The sequence below is a fragment of the Zalophus californianus genome, chromosome 8 (genome assembly GCF_009762305.2).
Source record: "Zalophus californianus isolate mZalCal1 chromosome 8, mZalCal1.pri.v2, whole genome shotgun sequence".
In the NCBI taxonomy this organism is placed as follows: Eukaryota; Metazoa; Chordata; class Mammalia; order Carnivora; family Otariidae; genus Zalophus; species Zalophus californianus.
In genome coordinates this window covers 80,080,607-80,095,303 of record NC_045602.1, presented here as the reverse complement: position 1 = coordinate 80,095,303, position 14,697 = coordinate 80,080,607, and the positions used below count along the sequence as shown (strand labels likewise).

Here is a 14,697-nt window from a genome sequence, read left to right as displayed (position 1 = left end):
GAGGGACAAGGAGACTCCCCGCTGAGCAGGGATCCTGATATGGGGCTTGAGCCCAGGATCCTGAGATCATGACCTGAGCTGAAAGCAAATGCTCAACCGACTGAGCCACCCAGGCGCCCCCATGAGAATCTGTCTTAACCTCAGATACATTCTTCAGTTGGACAGAGTAAGGAGTGTGTTTTCATGCTGGTAACTAAGGATGATCAGTCATTCTAAGACAGCAAATTGTAATGATTATGACCAAGTAGACAAAGGACGTTTCTGAACTTAGATTGAGAGAAACCCTGTGAATTTAAAAATCACCGTGACTGTCATGGCACTTTATATATATTATAAATTTGTGTGCAATATTTTATTACGTTGTAACTTAGTAATTTTACTGATTAGGTGATAACATTTTAGTTCAAAATCCAAAGATATGGAAGGTTTGATTGTAGAATGTCTCCGGTTGCTCCAGCCCTTAGCTACAGAGTTTCCCTTCTTCCTCTTAATCCCCCCCAGGGCTACCAGCTCCTTGTGCATTACCAGTCTTTTTTTTGTGAAGTTTCCTTTAGTGCCTGGCTATGTTTTGAATGAATGTTAAAAACTGAACACTGGACATGTCCTTTCTCTGGGGTATGTATGTGATGGGGGTGGGGGATCCAGGAGTTTCCAGCTCCATAAAGGACCCTTGAAAGGATTCTTTATCTGGGCTACTTCCTAGACCTCTAGCTCACTCAGCATGAGGGACACTGTCTTCTTGCTGCTTTTGGGACACTGGGACACCGACACCTTTTGGGACACTGCTTTTGGGACACTGGGACGCCTGAGCTGTTGGCTCAGGTGCTGCATGATTTCCCTCACTCTGTTCTGTTTCTTCTCAAGATTCCCCTTACCCTTCTTTGTTATTAACCGTGGCCCTTCACACTTGGTATTATCATATATATTAATAGCTCTATTTGTCCTGGCTCAAAGTGGGCACTTGGTCAGTATTGCTGAATGAATGAAAGACATTTGGAAAAAAGCTATTTAAACAGAGTTAAAGGGGCTTATTTACCACAGGACTTTTCAGAACCTTTAATAAGTCAGTATGCATAGCAAAAGTAGAACAAGGCAGGTGGAAGTCAAGCTCTTCCACACAAACCCAGAAAGGTTTTGTGCTTTTGGAGGACAGCTTAAACACAGGGAAAAGCCACTGGCAGGAATATTATTGGCAGCTGACCAAAATGGATTTACGAGCATCTTTCTGAAAACGCAGGGGAGAGAGAATTTGTACCAGAAGATGGTAATAATACCAAACCCATTGTTAGTCATTACAAACATGTAAAATGTGTGCTGTCTTTCTTTTAGTTTAGAGGAAAAAAAAAATAAAAAAGACTGAGGTTTCTGGTAGATTCAGCTGTGTTTTTGCTTTCCTAACCCTGCTTTCCCCATAAGAAGGGAAGTCACCTTAACCACCAGTTCTGATTTGTGGGTTTTCTAAGAGTTCAACTCTGGCTTGGTTTCAGAACCTGACATCTGCAAGTGAAAATCTCCTTTAATGACTGGAAATAGGAAAGCTCTGAAAATGAGTATGCTGACTCCTGGGGGCCCAGGGGCTCACTTCAGGGCAGCATACCGTGACCACCGGGGGCCTGGGGCACACTCAGATTTGCCACCATTAGCTGCAAGAGGCAACTTGGGAAGTTGCCTTGGCTCCTTGAACAAAGGAGAGTTAATTACAGAAAATGTCAGGCTTTTTAAAGGCCATTTGTCACCGGGCTACAGGGAGAGAGCAGTGGCCCTTGGCAGAGCCATGGAGGAAGGACTGTTGATTTCAGGCCCCAGTCTCTTTGCACACAGAAGTCGTGAGCCTTGAGGGTGTCATCCTTGTACAGGAGGCAAACCCCGTGGAGAATTGGTATATTCAGGGAAACAGTGCAGATAGTGGGGTGGGCTTAGAGGACCTGGGCCTAAGGGAATTTGGAATGCCTTTCATTTTGTTTAAACAAATAGGGCAAATTACTGTAATTTTTCCAAGGTCAGACCAAATCCTAATTCTACAGAGTCTAATTACCTATAGGTAGGAAGGCTGGAAAGAAGAGTAAGTGGGAGCAATGCTGGAGGTCTTTGATTCTAATTAAACCTCTTTAAGCTGATTTTTCAAAGCATCAGTGGATGCTCATTGACAGTTTTTTGCTGCTAGTTTTCATTCTTTAATGGAAGGAGGTGGTAGGAGAATGGCTACTATGTCAGCATGCCTAGAATCTGCATTTTAAAGGGCTGGGGGCTTGGACCAACAGTTCTTAGCCCTGGCTGCTCATGAGAATCCTGTGCAGAGCTTTTAGAGCAAGCCCTGGATCCATCTCCAGCGATATGTGTTGTCTTGGGTTCAGTGTTCTTGGGGCCCAGGGCATTGCTGTATTTTTTAAAAGCGCCCCAGGTGATTCTAATGTACACCCAGGGGTGGAAGCACCGCCCTAAACGTAAAGTCAGCCATCATTAGGTGCATACCTAGATTCAGAGTGCATGAACTTCCAAAGCAGAAGCATGCTATGCTATGGCTAACTGGAACCCCTCATCTTCAGTTTTCGTGAAAACCCAACCTGTCAGATATTGTGGATCTTACGCATTTATGTGCTGGTTTTTAGATCTCCTTAATGGAGATGATGATTATGGTGGCGGTGGTGGTCGTCATCATCTAGGAGGGTAGGTCTAGGTGGTGATGCAGAACACTTAGTTGTGTTAGAACATTCCTGCTGCACTTGTGGAAATGATGTCGAGGCTGGGGAATTGCCAAGTGGATAGTGCTTTACATCTTTGACTGTGCTGTCGGAAGAATAGCTTCAAAATTTAAATCAAATCATGACACTGCTACCTCTCTTCTCATGGAAAACTCTCTTTAGTGGCTTTCCATTGCTGACAAGGTGAAGCTAAATTCCATAAATGCTCTATAAGATGCAGTGTTCTCTGACCATAGCTGCTTTTGCTCATCTCTAACGTTGATCTGGAAACTCCAGCCACTGGGGCTTCCTTTAGTTACTCAAGGGCCCCTGACTTCTCCTGCCTAACCCCCGGGGCCTCCATTCCCTGCTGGTTCCCTGGCCCCGGGGACCTCCTTACATAACTGCTGTCCCTGACCTCTCCACCCAGGTTCTGTCCTTTTGTATTTTCCTCTCATAGAGCCTTGTCTCCACCTCACACCACTTCTGGGATAGACTCTTTGATGCATGTGGGTTAGATGGCAAGCTCTATGAGGACATAAACTGTGCATATGTGTTTGGTTTGGGACTCAGGGTCGTATCCCTGGCACCTATTTTGTTGGATGGATGAATATACCTTTTCGTGATGAAGTTGGCAAATAATTATTTTTAGGTTTTTGTGTCCTTAAAAGTATATGCTGATATACATCTACTTGTGTTTGTGTGTCATATGTTATGAACTGTAGAGATACTGGGCCTGAGGGGAGGGGTACTTGAGAGGGACCAAGCTTTAGTCTTACTGGTTCTGGTTGGCACACATAGCACGACTCAGAGAACAAGTCCTGGTTTATCTAAATTTTCACCTCAACAGCTTTTTTCTCCTAAGTCTGTGTGTAATTTGTGAATTTCTTCACTACAGACCACGAGGAAAAAAAGGTAGGCGCTTAAAAATAGTGCATCTCTCCACCCCAGGCTTTCCCTGCCCAGCAGGGGCCTCCCTAGAAAGCACCCATATGTAATGCACTGTTTCCTTTCAGGCCCTGGGTGAACATGCTTTCCCACCTTCTTCTGCAGCTGGCCCTGCCTTCCTCTGTGCAGGGAAGACCGCCTTCCAAACCGCTGCTGCCACTTCTGTCAGAAGACTCCTCCCTGATGGAGGAATAAGTCTGGGGTGCAGGGCCATTAGAGCCAGGTGGGGGCAGAGAGGGGCTCCAGCCTTATTTTTCTAACACTTCCTTTCCTTTAAAAACACTCAAGTAAGTACAGCAAAACTATTAGAGCCAAGAATCTTTCTTATATTAGTCTCTGCACTTTGTTTTAAATATTAAATCATTTTTAAAAGCTAAATAAAAACTAATGTAGACAGGGGCGCCTGGGTGGCTCAGTCGGTTAAGCATCTGCCTTCAGCTCAGGTCATGATCCTGGGGATCAAGCCCCACATCGGGTTCCCTGCTCGGCGGGGAGTCTGCTTCTCCCTCCGCCCCTCACCCCGCACGTCCTCTCCCGCTCTCTCTCTCTCTCTCTCTCAAATAAATAAAATCTTAAAAAAAAAACTAAAACAAATGAAGACAGAGGTGTATTTATTAAATATTCAGATACATGTTGATTTTGTCACTTAACCATTTTTTCCCGGCTAGAAAAGTATTTACCATCCTTTCCCACACTTTGCCAAGTGGTAAGGAAACTGCAATCAGTAGTGGTCAGGTAGAAAAAATAAACAGAAATAAATACCACCAGGGGGCATGTAAGTAAGTGGCATCTTTTATATTTTATTAGTTTTTACTATAAAATGGTATAAAATTAGTTTTTACTATAAAAAAACTTGCAAAAGTTTTTTTAATATGTAAGTGTACAAAGCAAAAAATAACTGCTTTCATCATCTCAAGATTGTAGTCTGTGCATTACATGCATGTATGTGTTTGGATATATGTATGATCACGTACATTCACATATATAACTTTTTTACAGAGAGGATCATACATTCAATTTTGCAACTTGCCCTTTTTGTTTACAGATATAAATTGACATTTTGGATCTCTGTAATTGGCTTGCCCTTCAGCACAGAGTTTTATTTAAAATTTAAAAAAAATTTTTGGACTCCAGTGAGATTTCTTAACCACCCCCCTGAGTCAGTATATTTAAGTTGTATATCTGTTCAAATGCGTGTTAAGTGCTGTAATTTATAAAATATAATTTTATTTTCAAGTAATACTGAAGTCCTAGTAACTTTTAATTGTTTTCTAGTCTCAGGTAATAGGTATCAAATACATAACTACTCTCATGTGGATACTGGAGAAATATTTTGAGGTTGTTGAAATTGGGGGCCTCATCCTGTAAAGAGTTTGGGAACTCTTGGGTAGAAGGTTGGGACAGGTACCTTCAGAAGTACCTTTCATCTCTCCTGAGTTTTCCTAATAAGTTTCTAGGTGGATGGAGGCATTCAGCAAATAATGGTTGTTGTCTTACTGAATGCCGGGCACTATTCTAGTCCTTGGTGTACTCGAGGGCACTTACATTCTACTAGGGGGGCAGATGGTGAATGAGTGAAAACAGGCTGTGGTAGTTGCAGTGCAGGATATGAAACTAGGTGGGGTGATGGACAGAGGCTTTGGGGGTTTCCAACAGAGTGGGCATCAGGGAGAGCTGACTCTTCCTCTGCTGTGCATGGGAGGGAAGCCAGCTCTGCTTACCTCCCATTTACAGAAGCCCAATGGCCGGCAGAGAGCGCTCCCTCCCGAGCTGCCTTTCACAGTGACCTCTCTTAGGCTCTGTGGCCGCAAAGGGACCTGCAGCAGGGCACAGGGTCATTGTCAGACCTCAGTCTAGTCTGGGCGGCTCTACCCAAGACACTGGTGAGGTCTGTGACTTTATACTCCTCGAGAGAACATTTTTAGCAGGGCCTAGGGCTTACGCACATGAACCTTTCCACATCTGCAGCCCTCATCAGGGTCCCCAGGTGTCTTGGGCTGTCCCTGCCCAGTCCAGGTGGGCTGTGACGGGGATGAGAGGGAGGTAGGGGCCTTGCAGACCTCCCTTCTCGCGACTTAGTGCAGCGGCCAGGCTCCGAGCAGGAAGGGGCACTCTAGATGTCCTAGTTCAATAGGGGTTTAATTGAAGTCACTTCCAAGTTGAACGTGTTTGAAGTAAAATTCCCCATCGGAAAGAAGACATTGGCTGGTGGATTGTAAGTTGTAGAGGAGGTACTTTGGCAGGCTCTGTCTCACGGGGACCTCACAACACACTGGTAGGTATGCAGTGGTGGTTTTATCCTTACAGATGTGAAAATTGGGAAGATTTTCTGGGAGAAGAGAATTAGACCCCCACCCCCTGACCCCAGGCCTGGGTGAAAAAGTAAAGCATTCCTGGCTTGGAATTAAAATCCAAGCCTTAGGAAGGCAGGCATGGCCTCAGGATAATGCAGCTCTCACATCTCAACGAGCCCAGATGCAGAAATCCTATCCCTGAGCCACTTGGCTTCCTGAAGAGCAGATGATACAACCCTTCATTTTCATGTTAAGGCTGTTTATTCATCATCTCCCTACTTTTATGTAGAGGTGAGCTCAGTGGGCACACTCAAATTAGATCCCTTCAGAAGACTAGTTCCCACTGTAAAGATTAGATTCTTAAGCCATAAAACCCTCCCAAGTGCCACCTTGATGCCCAGGAGGGTGCTTAGGGGCTGGAAGCCTAGGTCTGAGCAGAGCAGGGCACCGTGAGCAAGCAGCGCCGAGAGGTTTTCTGGCTCTGCAGAATAAGCATGTGTGAGGGAGGCAGCCTCAGGTGGCTCCCCTCATCCGTATTCGCTTGTCCACAGCACTTCTCTTAGCAAAGCACGGGTTGCAAGACCCAGGCCACTCAGCACCCAGAGTGTTCCTCAGCCTCTAAGGCTTCCTGAAAACTGGTCCAAAGGAACAAATACCCCTCTCTTCTGGCTGCGTACCTCCTGCCTGGTACTTGTCTCCTTTCTCTTTACTCCCTCCCCTGCCCACACTGGTACCTCTGCCCTTCTGCCCTTCTGCTAGAAAAGGCCTGCAGTTGGGGTTTCTCAGTGGAGTGCTCCCACTGTGACCCATGGGGATGGACCCCCTCTGAGTATCACTGTCTCTCAGTATCCCTATGCTGCCAGGCACAGTCTTGCCTCACTTGTCTCTGGAAGACAAGAATTAGGAACTTGAGCCCCCTGGGATGAGTCTGCCTTTCGTTTCCCCTCTTCTTGGGGCAGACCATGCTGTCGCATTCATTTCTGGCCACTAGACTTAGAAGGCTATTTGCAGATCAAACTGGAAAGTCAGAGAGGGTCGGTTTATGTTTATAGGGTCACGGCTACAGGCCCTTTAATCCTCGAAACCACCCTGGAAGGAGGAGGGCCTTGTCTCAGTGTTGGGAAATCAAGGTTTAGGGAGGTTAAGTGACGTGCTGAGTCACAGAGCTGGTGAGTGGTGGGGCCGTCTCGGTGCTCTCCTTTGTGCCGTGCTGCCTCAGACGAGCAGGACTGAGGGAGAAAGGAAGACTCAACTCAGGCCAGCTTCAGGCAGCTCGAGAGGAGTGCGTATGCCCCGTGTTGGGCAGTGCGGCCAGAGAGAATACAGGACTCCCAGTGACATTTGAAACTCAGAAACAACAAATCACTCTTTAAAGTGTAAGTATGTGCCTTATAATATTTGGGACATACTTCTACTAAGACATCATTCACAGTAGTCCCCCCTTATCTGCGATTTCACTCTCCATAGTTTCAGTTACCCGCGGTCAGCCGCGGTCCGGAAGCAGATGATCCTCCTTCTGACGAATGGTCAGAAGGTTGGTAGTAGCCTAATGCTATGCCACTGTGCCCATGTCATTGCCCTCCCTGCAGCTCATCTCATAAGCAGTTTCCCATCTCACATCATCACAGGAAGGGTAAGTACAGCACAATAAGAGAGAGAGTCCACATTTACATAACTTTTGTTATGGTATGTTGTTACAATGGTTCTATTTTATTATTAGTTATCATTGTTAATCTCTTACTGTGCCTAATTTATAAATTAAACTTTCCCATAGTATGTATAGGAAAAAGCACAGTCTACAGGGTTCGGTACTATCTGTGGTTTCAGGCACCTACTGGGAGTCTTGGAAAGGATCCCCAGTGGATAAGGGAGACTACTGTATTGTTTATCTGAAATTCAAATATAACTGGGTGTCCTACATTTTTATTTAGTTAATCTGGCAACCCTGTTTGAAGACCCCAGGAAACACACTGGGTCTAATGGGTGAGCACATGAGGTGACCGAGGGTAGTTCCCAAACCACCCAGTAAATGCACAGGCTGCATCTCCCCATTAAAGGATAGATTTAAGTATAGGCTGGATAACCACTTGGTGGAGGGAATTCAGGTTTCAGATGCCTGGTTCCATTGAGATTCTAGGAGGTAATTGTTGTTGAGACAAGGAGGAAAGTTGATTACCTGGGTCCCCGCTGAGCTCTGTCCCATCCAGCATTCAGAAGCTGTCTGAAATCATATGTCATCAGCACCTCGTTGAGGGGACCAGTTCTCCCTGCTGCCCAGGAGTGATGGATGGCCTCAGTCAGCTAGTGGAAACCAACCCAGCCCAGCATGGCCTCTTTAAGTGGTTTGGTTTGGCTTGAAGAAGCACTTTGTTAAAGGTGAAATGAAACACACTCTTTTTTTGTCTCACTTGCCAAGAACTGACTGTGACTTCCTGGCTCTTTATGTGTCCCCTGCAGCATGACCTGCTGAGGACTGACATGCCCTGCATCACTCCGGGCAGTGACAGCATGAAAAACACCCACCCCCAAGGTTCTGCGCAGACTCTTGCAGGCAAGTGAATGGAGACAGAGAAGCCCTGGTGTTCATTTGTCCTGTTTTAGAGATTCTGTAGGTGTGGCTACATCTATCTTGTCAGCATGTCAGGATTTTACGCAAGGCCTGCTTGTAATTGCCTCAATATGGCTTCTGCCCTCCACAAATTACCACAGCCAAGGTCTGACCCTTGGCGGACTCCTTCTGCCCTCCTGCTTCCAGGCACTGGCTATTGCTGGGTACCAGGAGTATGTTTTGATGTTCGCTTGGGCCAGAAAGGAGTTATGAGGCAAATCTACAAAAGCAAAATCTTATCGTGTATTCCCAAAACAAACAGAAATGTCTCCTCTCCATTAGAGTGTTTTAAATCTGTTTGAATTACCAGATTGACAACTTCATATTATTAATTAAGAATAAAATTTAAGTACTAAGTCAACAAACCCCTGTATCAATAGAAAATTTTTTTCAAATATTCATATTGTTGCTGTTAACTAAAACCACCTGTTCTTTTTATTACTTTATGTTTAATTGATGTATTTATAAGTGCCAGGGGCATCTCACTTTTGTTTTCCAGGAAGAATTACTGAATGGCTGACATTTGACAACATGCACCACCAGTGGCTTCTGTTGGCCGCATGCTTTTGGGTGATTTTCATGTTCATGGTGGCTAGCAAATTTATCACGTTGACCTTTAAAGACCCCGATGGTAGGTATGCTTCCTTGTGGAATGGATTTCAGCTAATCCAGACAATGCTGTGGTATTGTTTCTGGGTATATGCACGGATGACCTTTGTCACACATTCGAAGGAACATTAACCTCGAAGGTTATGGCGTCCAATTCCTTCATGTTACAGAGGTGCAGAAGGGGAGGTGGGAAAGGACAAAGGTGTCTTCCCTGCATCTCCCTTGGGGGCGGGTGGAGCGTGCTTTCTCTGTGGGCTTCTTTGGTGGCCTCTTACCAGCAATACTATTTGCTAGGTCATCTCCTAGGCTCCAGGCTTGGGATTTTGCCCTGCTTGGTGTCATCATGAGACGCTGCCATGATTGACCAGCATCCCTGTGTTCTAGTTGGTGCTGCATGCTGTTAGCCGTGCGTTTGAAAGTCACCTTCGGTTCACCGGGAGGAAGGTGATTTAAATATTGTGTCTGGTAGTCTTTGAGGTAACTCCCCTTGACTTGATGATGTAGGTGTTCAGATGAAGATGTACAAAGAGCACCAAACCCAGATTCAGAAGAACTTATTTTAGTTTATGCCCTTGACCTTTGCTTACCTACGCGTTAGTGGTTTTTTTCCTGCAAGAGAGACATGCTCTGACAGCTCCAAGATTGACCTGAGTACAGTGAGGGTCTCTGATCTGTGAGGTTGCTGGCGTATGTAAGGAGGTGCACCTGGAACCCTGAGGCAACTCCTTCCATGGCAAAGTGAGGCAAGACAAACGGGAGATATTGAAAAGGCTCATGAGCAGCTTCAGGTTGGCCTGACGACGTCTGCCTAATAGGATGCTTGTGAATGTGGGTGTGCACAGCATCTTAACTCTGTACAACCCTTCACACATTCTCCTGCAGGCAGCGGCCCTTAGGAAGGGGGGATCAGGAGAGTGTCCATCCGTTCCAGGAGTTTTCCCCACTTTCTCCCAGCAGCTGCATGAACGGTGCCCTGTGAGTGGCCAGCAGGCTCTGGGCTCCACTGCAGCCCAGATACTCCCTGCTGTCAGGCTGTGCAGCACCCCACCCTGGGGGCCGAATGCTCCGTTCATTCTCTCTCCCTCCTCCATGCTGTCTGTAGAGGAACAACAAGGCTGGAAGGCAGATGTGCAGGCCAAAGAGGGAGGCCCTGAAATGAACCCCAAGAGCTAGTTCTCAGCTCCAGGGTTTCCACTCAGTAACTCAGCTCCTCCATGCTCGGGCCCAACAGGCCGTCATTACAGGTACCACCCCCACCTTCCAGGAGCTCTTATGAGGACCTGAGGGGTTCTTACAGCCTCGGGATGGCGGCATTAACTGCAGGAGCATCACAGAGCACTGTGGGTAATCACAGACAATCATGGCTCCCACCTGGCTCCCACCAGGCACTGGGACCTCTGTCAGGACAGCAGGCACCGAATCTAGGGGGTCGTTGGAGTCTGTGATTTCCGCTTGACCATTTAGCTGTTTCTCCAGCTGCTCCAGTCCAGTTCCACTTACCTCTGATGGAGGTCCCTCCTCAAGAGTAAGAGCAGTGGTTCTCACCCTGTGGCACTCTAGAACTATCTGTGGGACTTTGTAAACCTTTCTCTGCTGGCCCGACCAGAGACCAAGTGAGTTAGAATCTCTAGGAGCGCACCTCTAGAGAACCAGAAACATAGAAAGAGCTGCAGCTGCTGAGAATATGAATCTGTTGTTACAACAAGTCCACACGTTTTACTCATGCTTCCCTTAAATGTCACCTCCTGGTAAGGAAGGCACTTCAAAGGCAAGTCATGAGGTTAAATGGTTAATGGTTTACTTTCTTTCAAAAACTAGGAGTATAGCTAATGTATTTTACAAGACTTCCACCAAAAATAATTGAGATGTGTGCCCTTTGAATTGTAGTGTTCTCTGGCAGAATAGCCTCTGAAGAGCATGGCATTCCTCAGTGGTATCTGATAAGCAACGTGTCATTCTGCTAGGTTGTGGCAAGTTTTAAGCTGAACACTTTTGGGGAAGTGTAGAAGCTCTAGAGGGTTTTGTGAAGTGTGGAGCAAACAGTTAAAAGGGATAGAGGATGAAACCTACAGGGAAAGATGAAAAGCTTTACGATTTTAAACCTGGCGGAAAGATCTGTGGTCGTCTTAGGTGCTGCTCACCAAATAGCTCTTACACTCTTGGATGTTTGGTGTGGTTGCTGTGGTTAGTGAATGGGAGCACAGTGGTGCAGACAACTTCTGGTGGGAACCTCAGAGCACGCTTGGCCCCACTGCCCCTCTCCTACCTCCAGGAAGTGGGAGCCACCGGTGAGGACAGTGTCAGTCCCACACTGTGCAGGAAACTTAGAGTGAGAACCCTTTATTGTCAGGCTCAAATGTAACCCAGCCTTTCTTGAGCACACAGAAAGTATCTAATTGTCCCTAAGTTCTTGGTTGGGATCACGAAGATGGATGTTCACTGGCTGAGTTCTGAATGAAGGAAACAAGCTCCCATGCAGGGTGTCTTGCCAATCTGGGTGACAGAGCAGGGATGGAGCACCCATGAGAAGTTAAACACACAGCCTTCGAGGAGGCCGTCCGAGAGGGCATTGCCTGCCCCTCTAGGGCTGTGGTTTGGTGGCTACAGTCACTTAGCCTTAGGGGGCCCCCTTTGTCTAGGAATGCATTTAAACCCCCCTGGTGGATCTTGGAGCTGTACAGGAAACTGAAAGAGGTTTGTAAACATGTGGCTGGAAGAGATTTTTCTCAGGTGCTGAGATTTATTTCACTCATGTTCACAGTGTTTTGGTTTTTGAACCAAAAGCCCAGTATGAAGTGTCATCACAAAGAAGTAACTGACAACACAGCGGTCTCCTAAAGATGAAGTTCCATTTCCTGTAAAGCAGATGGCAGATCGTTGGTCTCAGCGTTCAGGGAGCCGATTGTAACTCCAGTGTCTGTGGGGCTGCTCCTTCCGGCTCTGACCTCTGGGAAGCAGAGCTCTGTTCCAGTCTGTCGCTGGGCGTGTGTGTTTTCTTTTCACCTACCTGTTCCTAATGATTTCCCTGCCACTTACACTGACAGGAAGAGATTTGTCTTGAAATGCTGTTTGAAACCTCACTTACCTTTTTTTTTTTCTTTAAGTAGTGTTATGGTCTGTCTTCAGCTCAGCAATGAAGCCATAGAGATATTTGTAGCAGTGACTCATCCTTGGTTAACAAACCTCAGTGTCATGTGGAACCAGGTTCAGGTGTTATAACTAGACTGTATCACAGGGAAATAAAGCCCATTCAGTGATGGGAATTTGATGGCATAGTATGGTGAGAATAGAAATGAAAAACGACATCCTTGTGAATCCGGTATGTATGTGTAGACACTGATTTTTCATCTCGGCTTAGTTCAGCTTCCTCTTCCAAACTTTTGCCTCCACTCAGCCCCTCACCTTGGCTGTAAGCTACTTGAGGGCAGAGCCCATGCCTTGAATGTCTTTGCCTGCCTTATGCCTAGCGTGTGATGGGGAGGTGACTGGCATTGGGGACTGATGCACAGTGTGGTCAGGGAGATTCGCGGATGTGTTCGCTTCTAGAAGAACAAGGTGGTACATCACTTGGCAAATGTAAAGACGTTTTATAAAGCACTGTAAATATAGCGATGCCTGTAACAAAAGTGATCTGATACCTATAGGCTCAGAATCCTTGATCCTGGGGCTGGAGGCTTGCTCCTAAAGGGTCTGGGTGGGGAAAGAGACTGTGCTTTGATCATAGTGGGGGTAATAACATCTGCTGAAAATAAATGGTTGTCAGCAGAGCAACAGAAAAAAAAGAAAACCAAACGTAAACTGTGTTACCAGTTTTACTTGAAGCTACTTGAATTAGGGCCCAGGGGATGGGGGGAAGCAAATACCAAGAAGTTTAAAATCATAAAAATGATAAAAATTGGTGGATGACTGTCTGATGTGTGTCGTGTTGGAAGATGAGATGTTTCATGGCTGCCAAAGCCTGTTCTCTGTGCTTCTGAATATGGGAAACAGGTTGCTTCAGAAATTCATTGGTAAGGCAGCTGTTTAGAATTCAGGATACATTGTCCCATCTAAAATGTTATTAAGGAAGCTTAGAATTCTGCAAAACCCATTCAGCCTGGGGCAGAGCTAAGCATTGCAGTGCTCATCTTAGAAGACACCGTCAGAACACGAGGTGACCAGACAAGCATAGAATGTGCATTTTCTTGTTAGCATGTGAGTGCTCAAAGGTGACAGTTACAGAGGAGGAGGATGGGCAGGGGGTGGTCTCTTGGAGTCCTCAGAGTGTATTCAAGAGCTCTGGGGCCAAGGGCACTGATGCTTTGTTTCATACTGTAGACAGGGCTCTCTGACCTTGTTGCAAGTACAGAACAGCTCTTGCGCACAGCTTTGGTTAGGATGGCGTTTTAAATCACACATAGACTGGACCAAAGATTTCAGTGGCATTACTAAAGGTGTGTGGCAAAGAGGTTTATATTGGAGTCCGATAACTCAAAAGTGTATAACAGATGGGGAGATGGGATTATTAGTGTCGTCTGTACTTGGAGGACACCAGGCCATGGTGCGCACTAACAGCATGCCGGCTGGGCCCGGGCGGCGGGGCGGGGAGGGGGGGGCGGGCAGCGTGTAGCAAACCTGTGTAGGTGAAAGGCTGCAGTCCAGTGTGTGTGCTGTTGCTATTCTTGATCCAAGAGGAGGTTTTGATTGTTTTTTAAATGAAATAAATGTGCCTTTGTTTATGCTTCATTATGCTGATTTTTATGCTTTTTTTGCTATCTACTTTTTCTAATTATGTTTTTAGACTTTGCAGAATTTTGAAAGTAAATGTTTCTTTGATCTTAGAGATCTGAAAATTATCTTCAAATTCTACCCAAGGGTTTCTCCCAAAGCAGTTTTTTGTAAATTATTACTCTGGACTAGCATTTTGTAAGATTGGTCTGGTCTCATCTCACTTCCCATGAATTTTTAAGCTAATGTGTAAATACTAACTTGACTGCTAACTTGGGTTTTTTGTTGTGGTTGTTTTAGATTTTATTTATTTGAGCAAGAGAGCGGGAGAGAGAGAGAGGGAGGAGTGGGGGAGGGGCAGAGGAAGAGAATCTCAGGCAGACTCTGCGATGAGCGCATCTCACAACTCTGAGATCATGACCTGAGCCAAAACCAAGAGTCAGACACTTAACTGACTAAGGCACCCAGGCGCCCCTAACTTGGTTTTTTAAAATTACACCTTTAATTTTGAGATCACTGTAGAATCATATGCAGTTGTGAGAATGCAGATTTCTATGTACCCTTTACTCAGTTTACCCCAATAGTAACATGTTCCAGAACTATAATGCAGAGTTGGAATCACAATATTGACATTGATAAAGTTAAGATGCAGAACATCTCCATCACCACAAGGAGCCCTGGGTTGCCTTTTTTTTTTTTTTTTAATATTTATTTGTTTATTTGAGAGACAGCATGAGGAGGGAGGCAGAGGGAGAGGCAGGAGCAGACTCCTGCTGAGCAGGGAGCCAATACAGGGCCTGATCCCAGGACTCTGGGACCATGACCCAAGCCGAAGGCAGACACCCAACCG

The 14,697-nt window shown here is 46.0% G+C and overlaps 1 protein-coding gene across 4 annotated transcripts in view; it reads left to right on the top strand.

Moving 5' to 3' along the window:
- The window catches only part of CHST10 (carbohydrate sulfotransferase 10), a 35,689-nt gene that overhangs the window by 8,217 nt on the left and 12,775 nt on the right, over window positions 1-14,697 (top strand). For 2 of the 4 annotated variants that reach the window (XM_027621040.2, XM_027621039.2), the window contains exons 3-4: window positions 8,381-8,474; window positions 9,031-9,162. In XM_027621040.2, coding sequence (XP_027476841.2) covers window positions 8,402-8,474; window positions 9,031-9,162 — 205 coding nt within the window. In that variant the 5' untranslated portion in view covers window positions 8,381-8,401. Of the gene's footprint in view, window positions 1-8,380; window positions 8,475-9,030; window positions 9,167-14,697 lie in introns of those variants that run through there. The other 2 variants (XM_027621041.2, XM_027621042.2) reach the window with 2 other exon arrangements.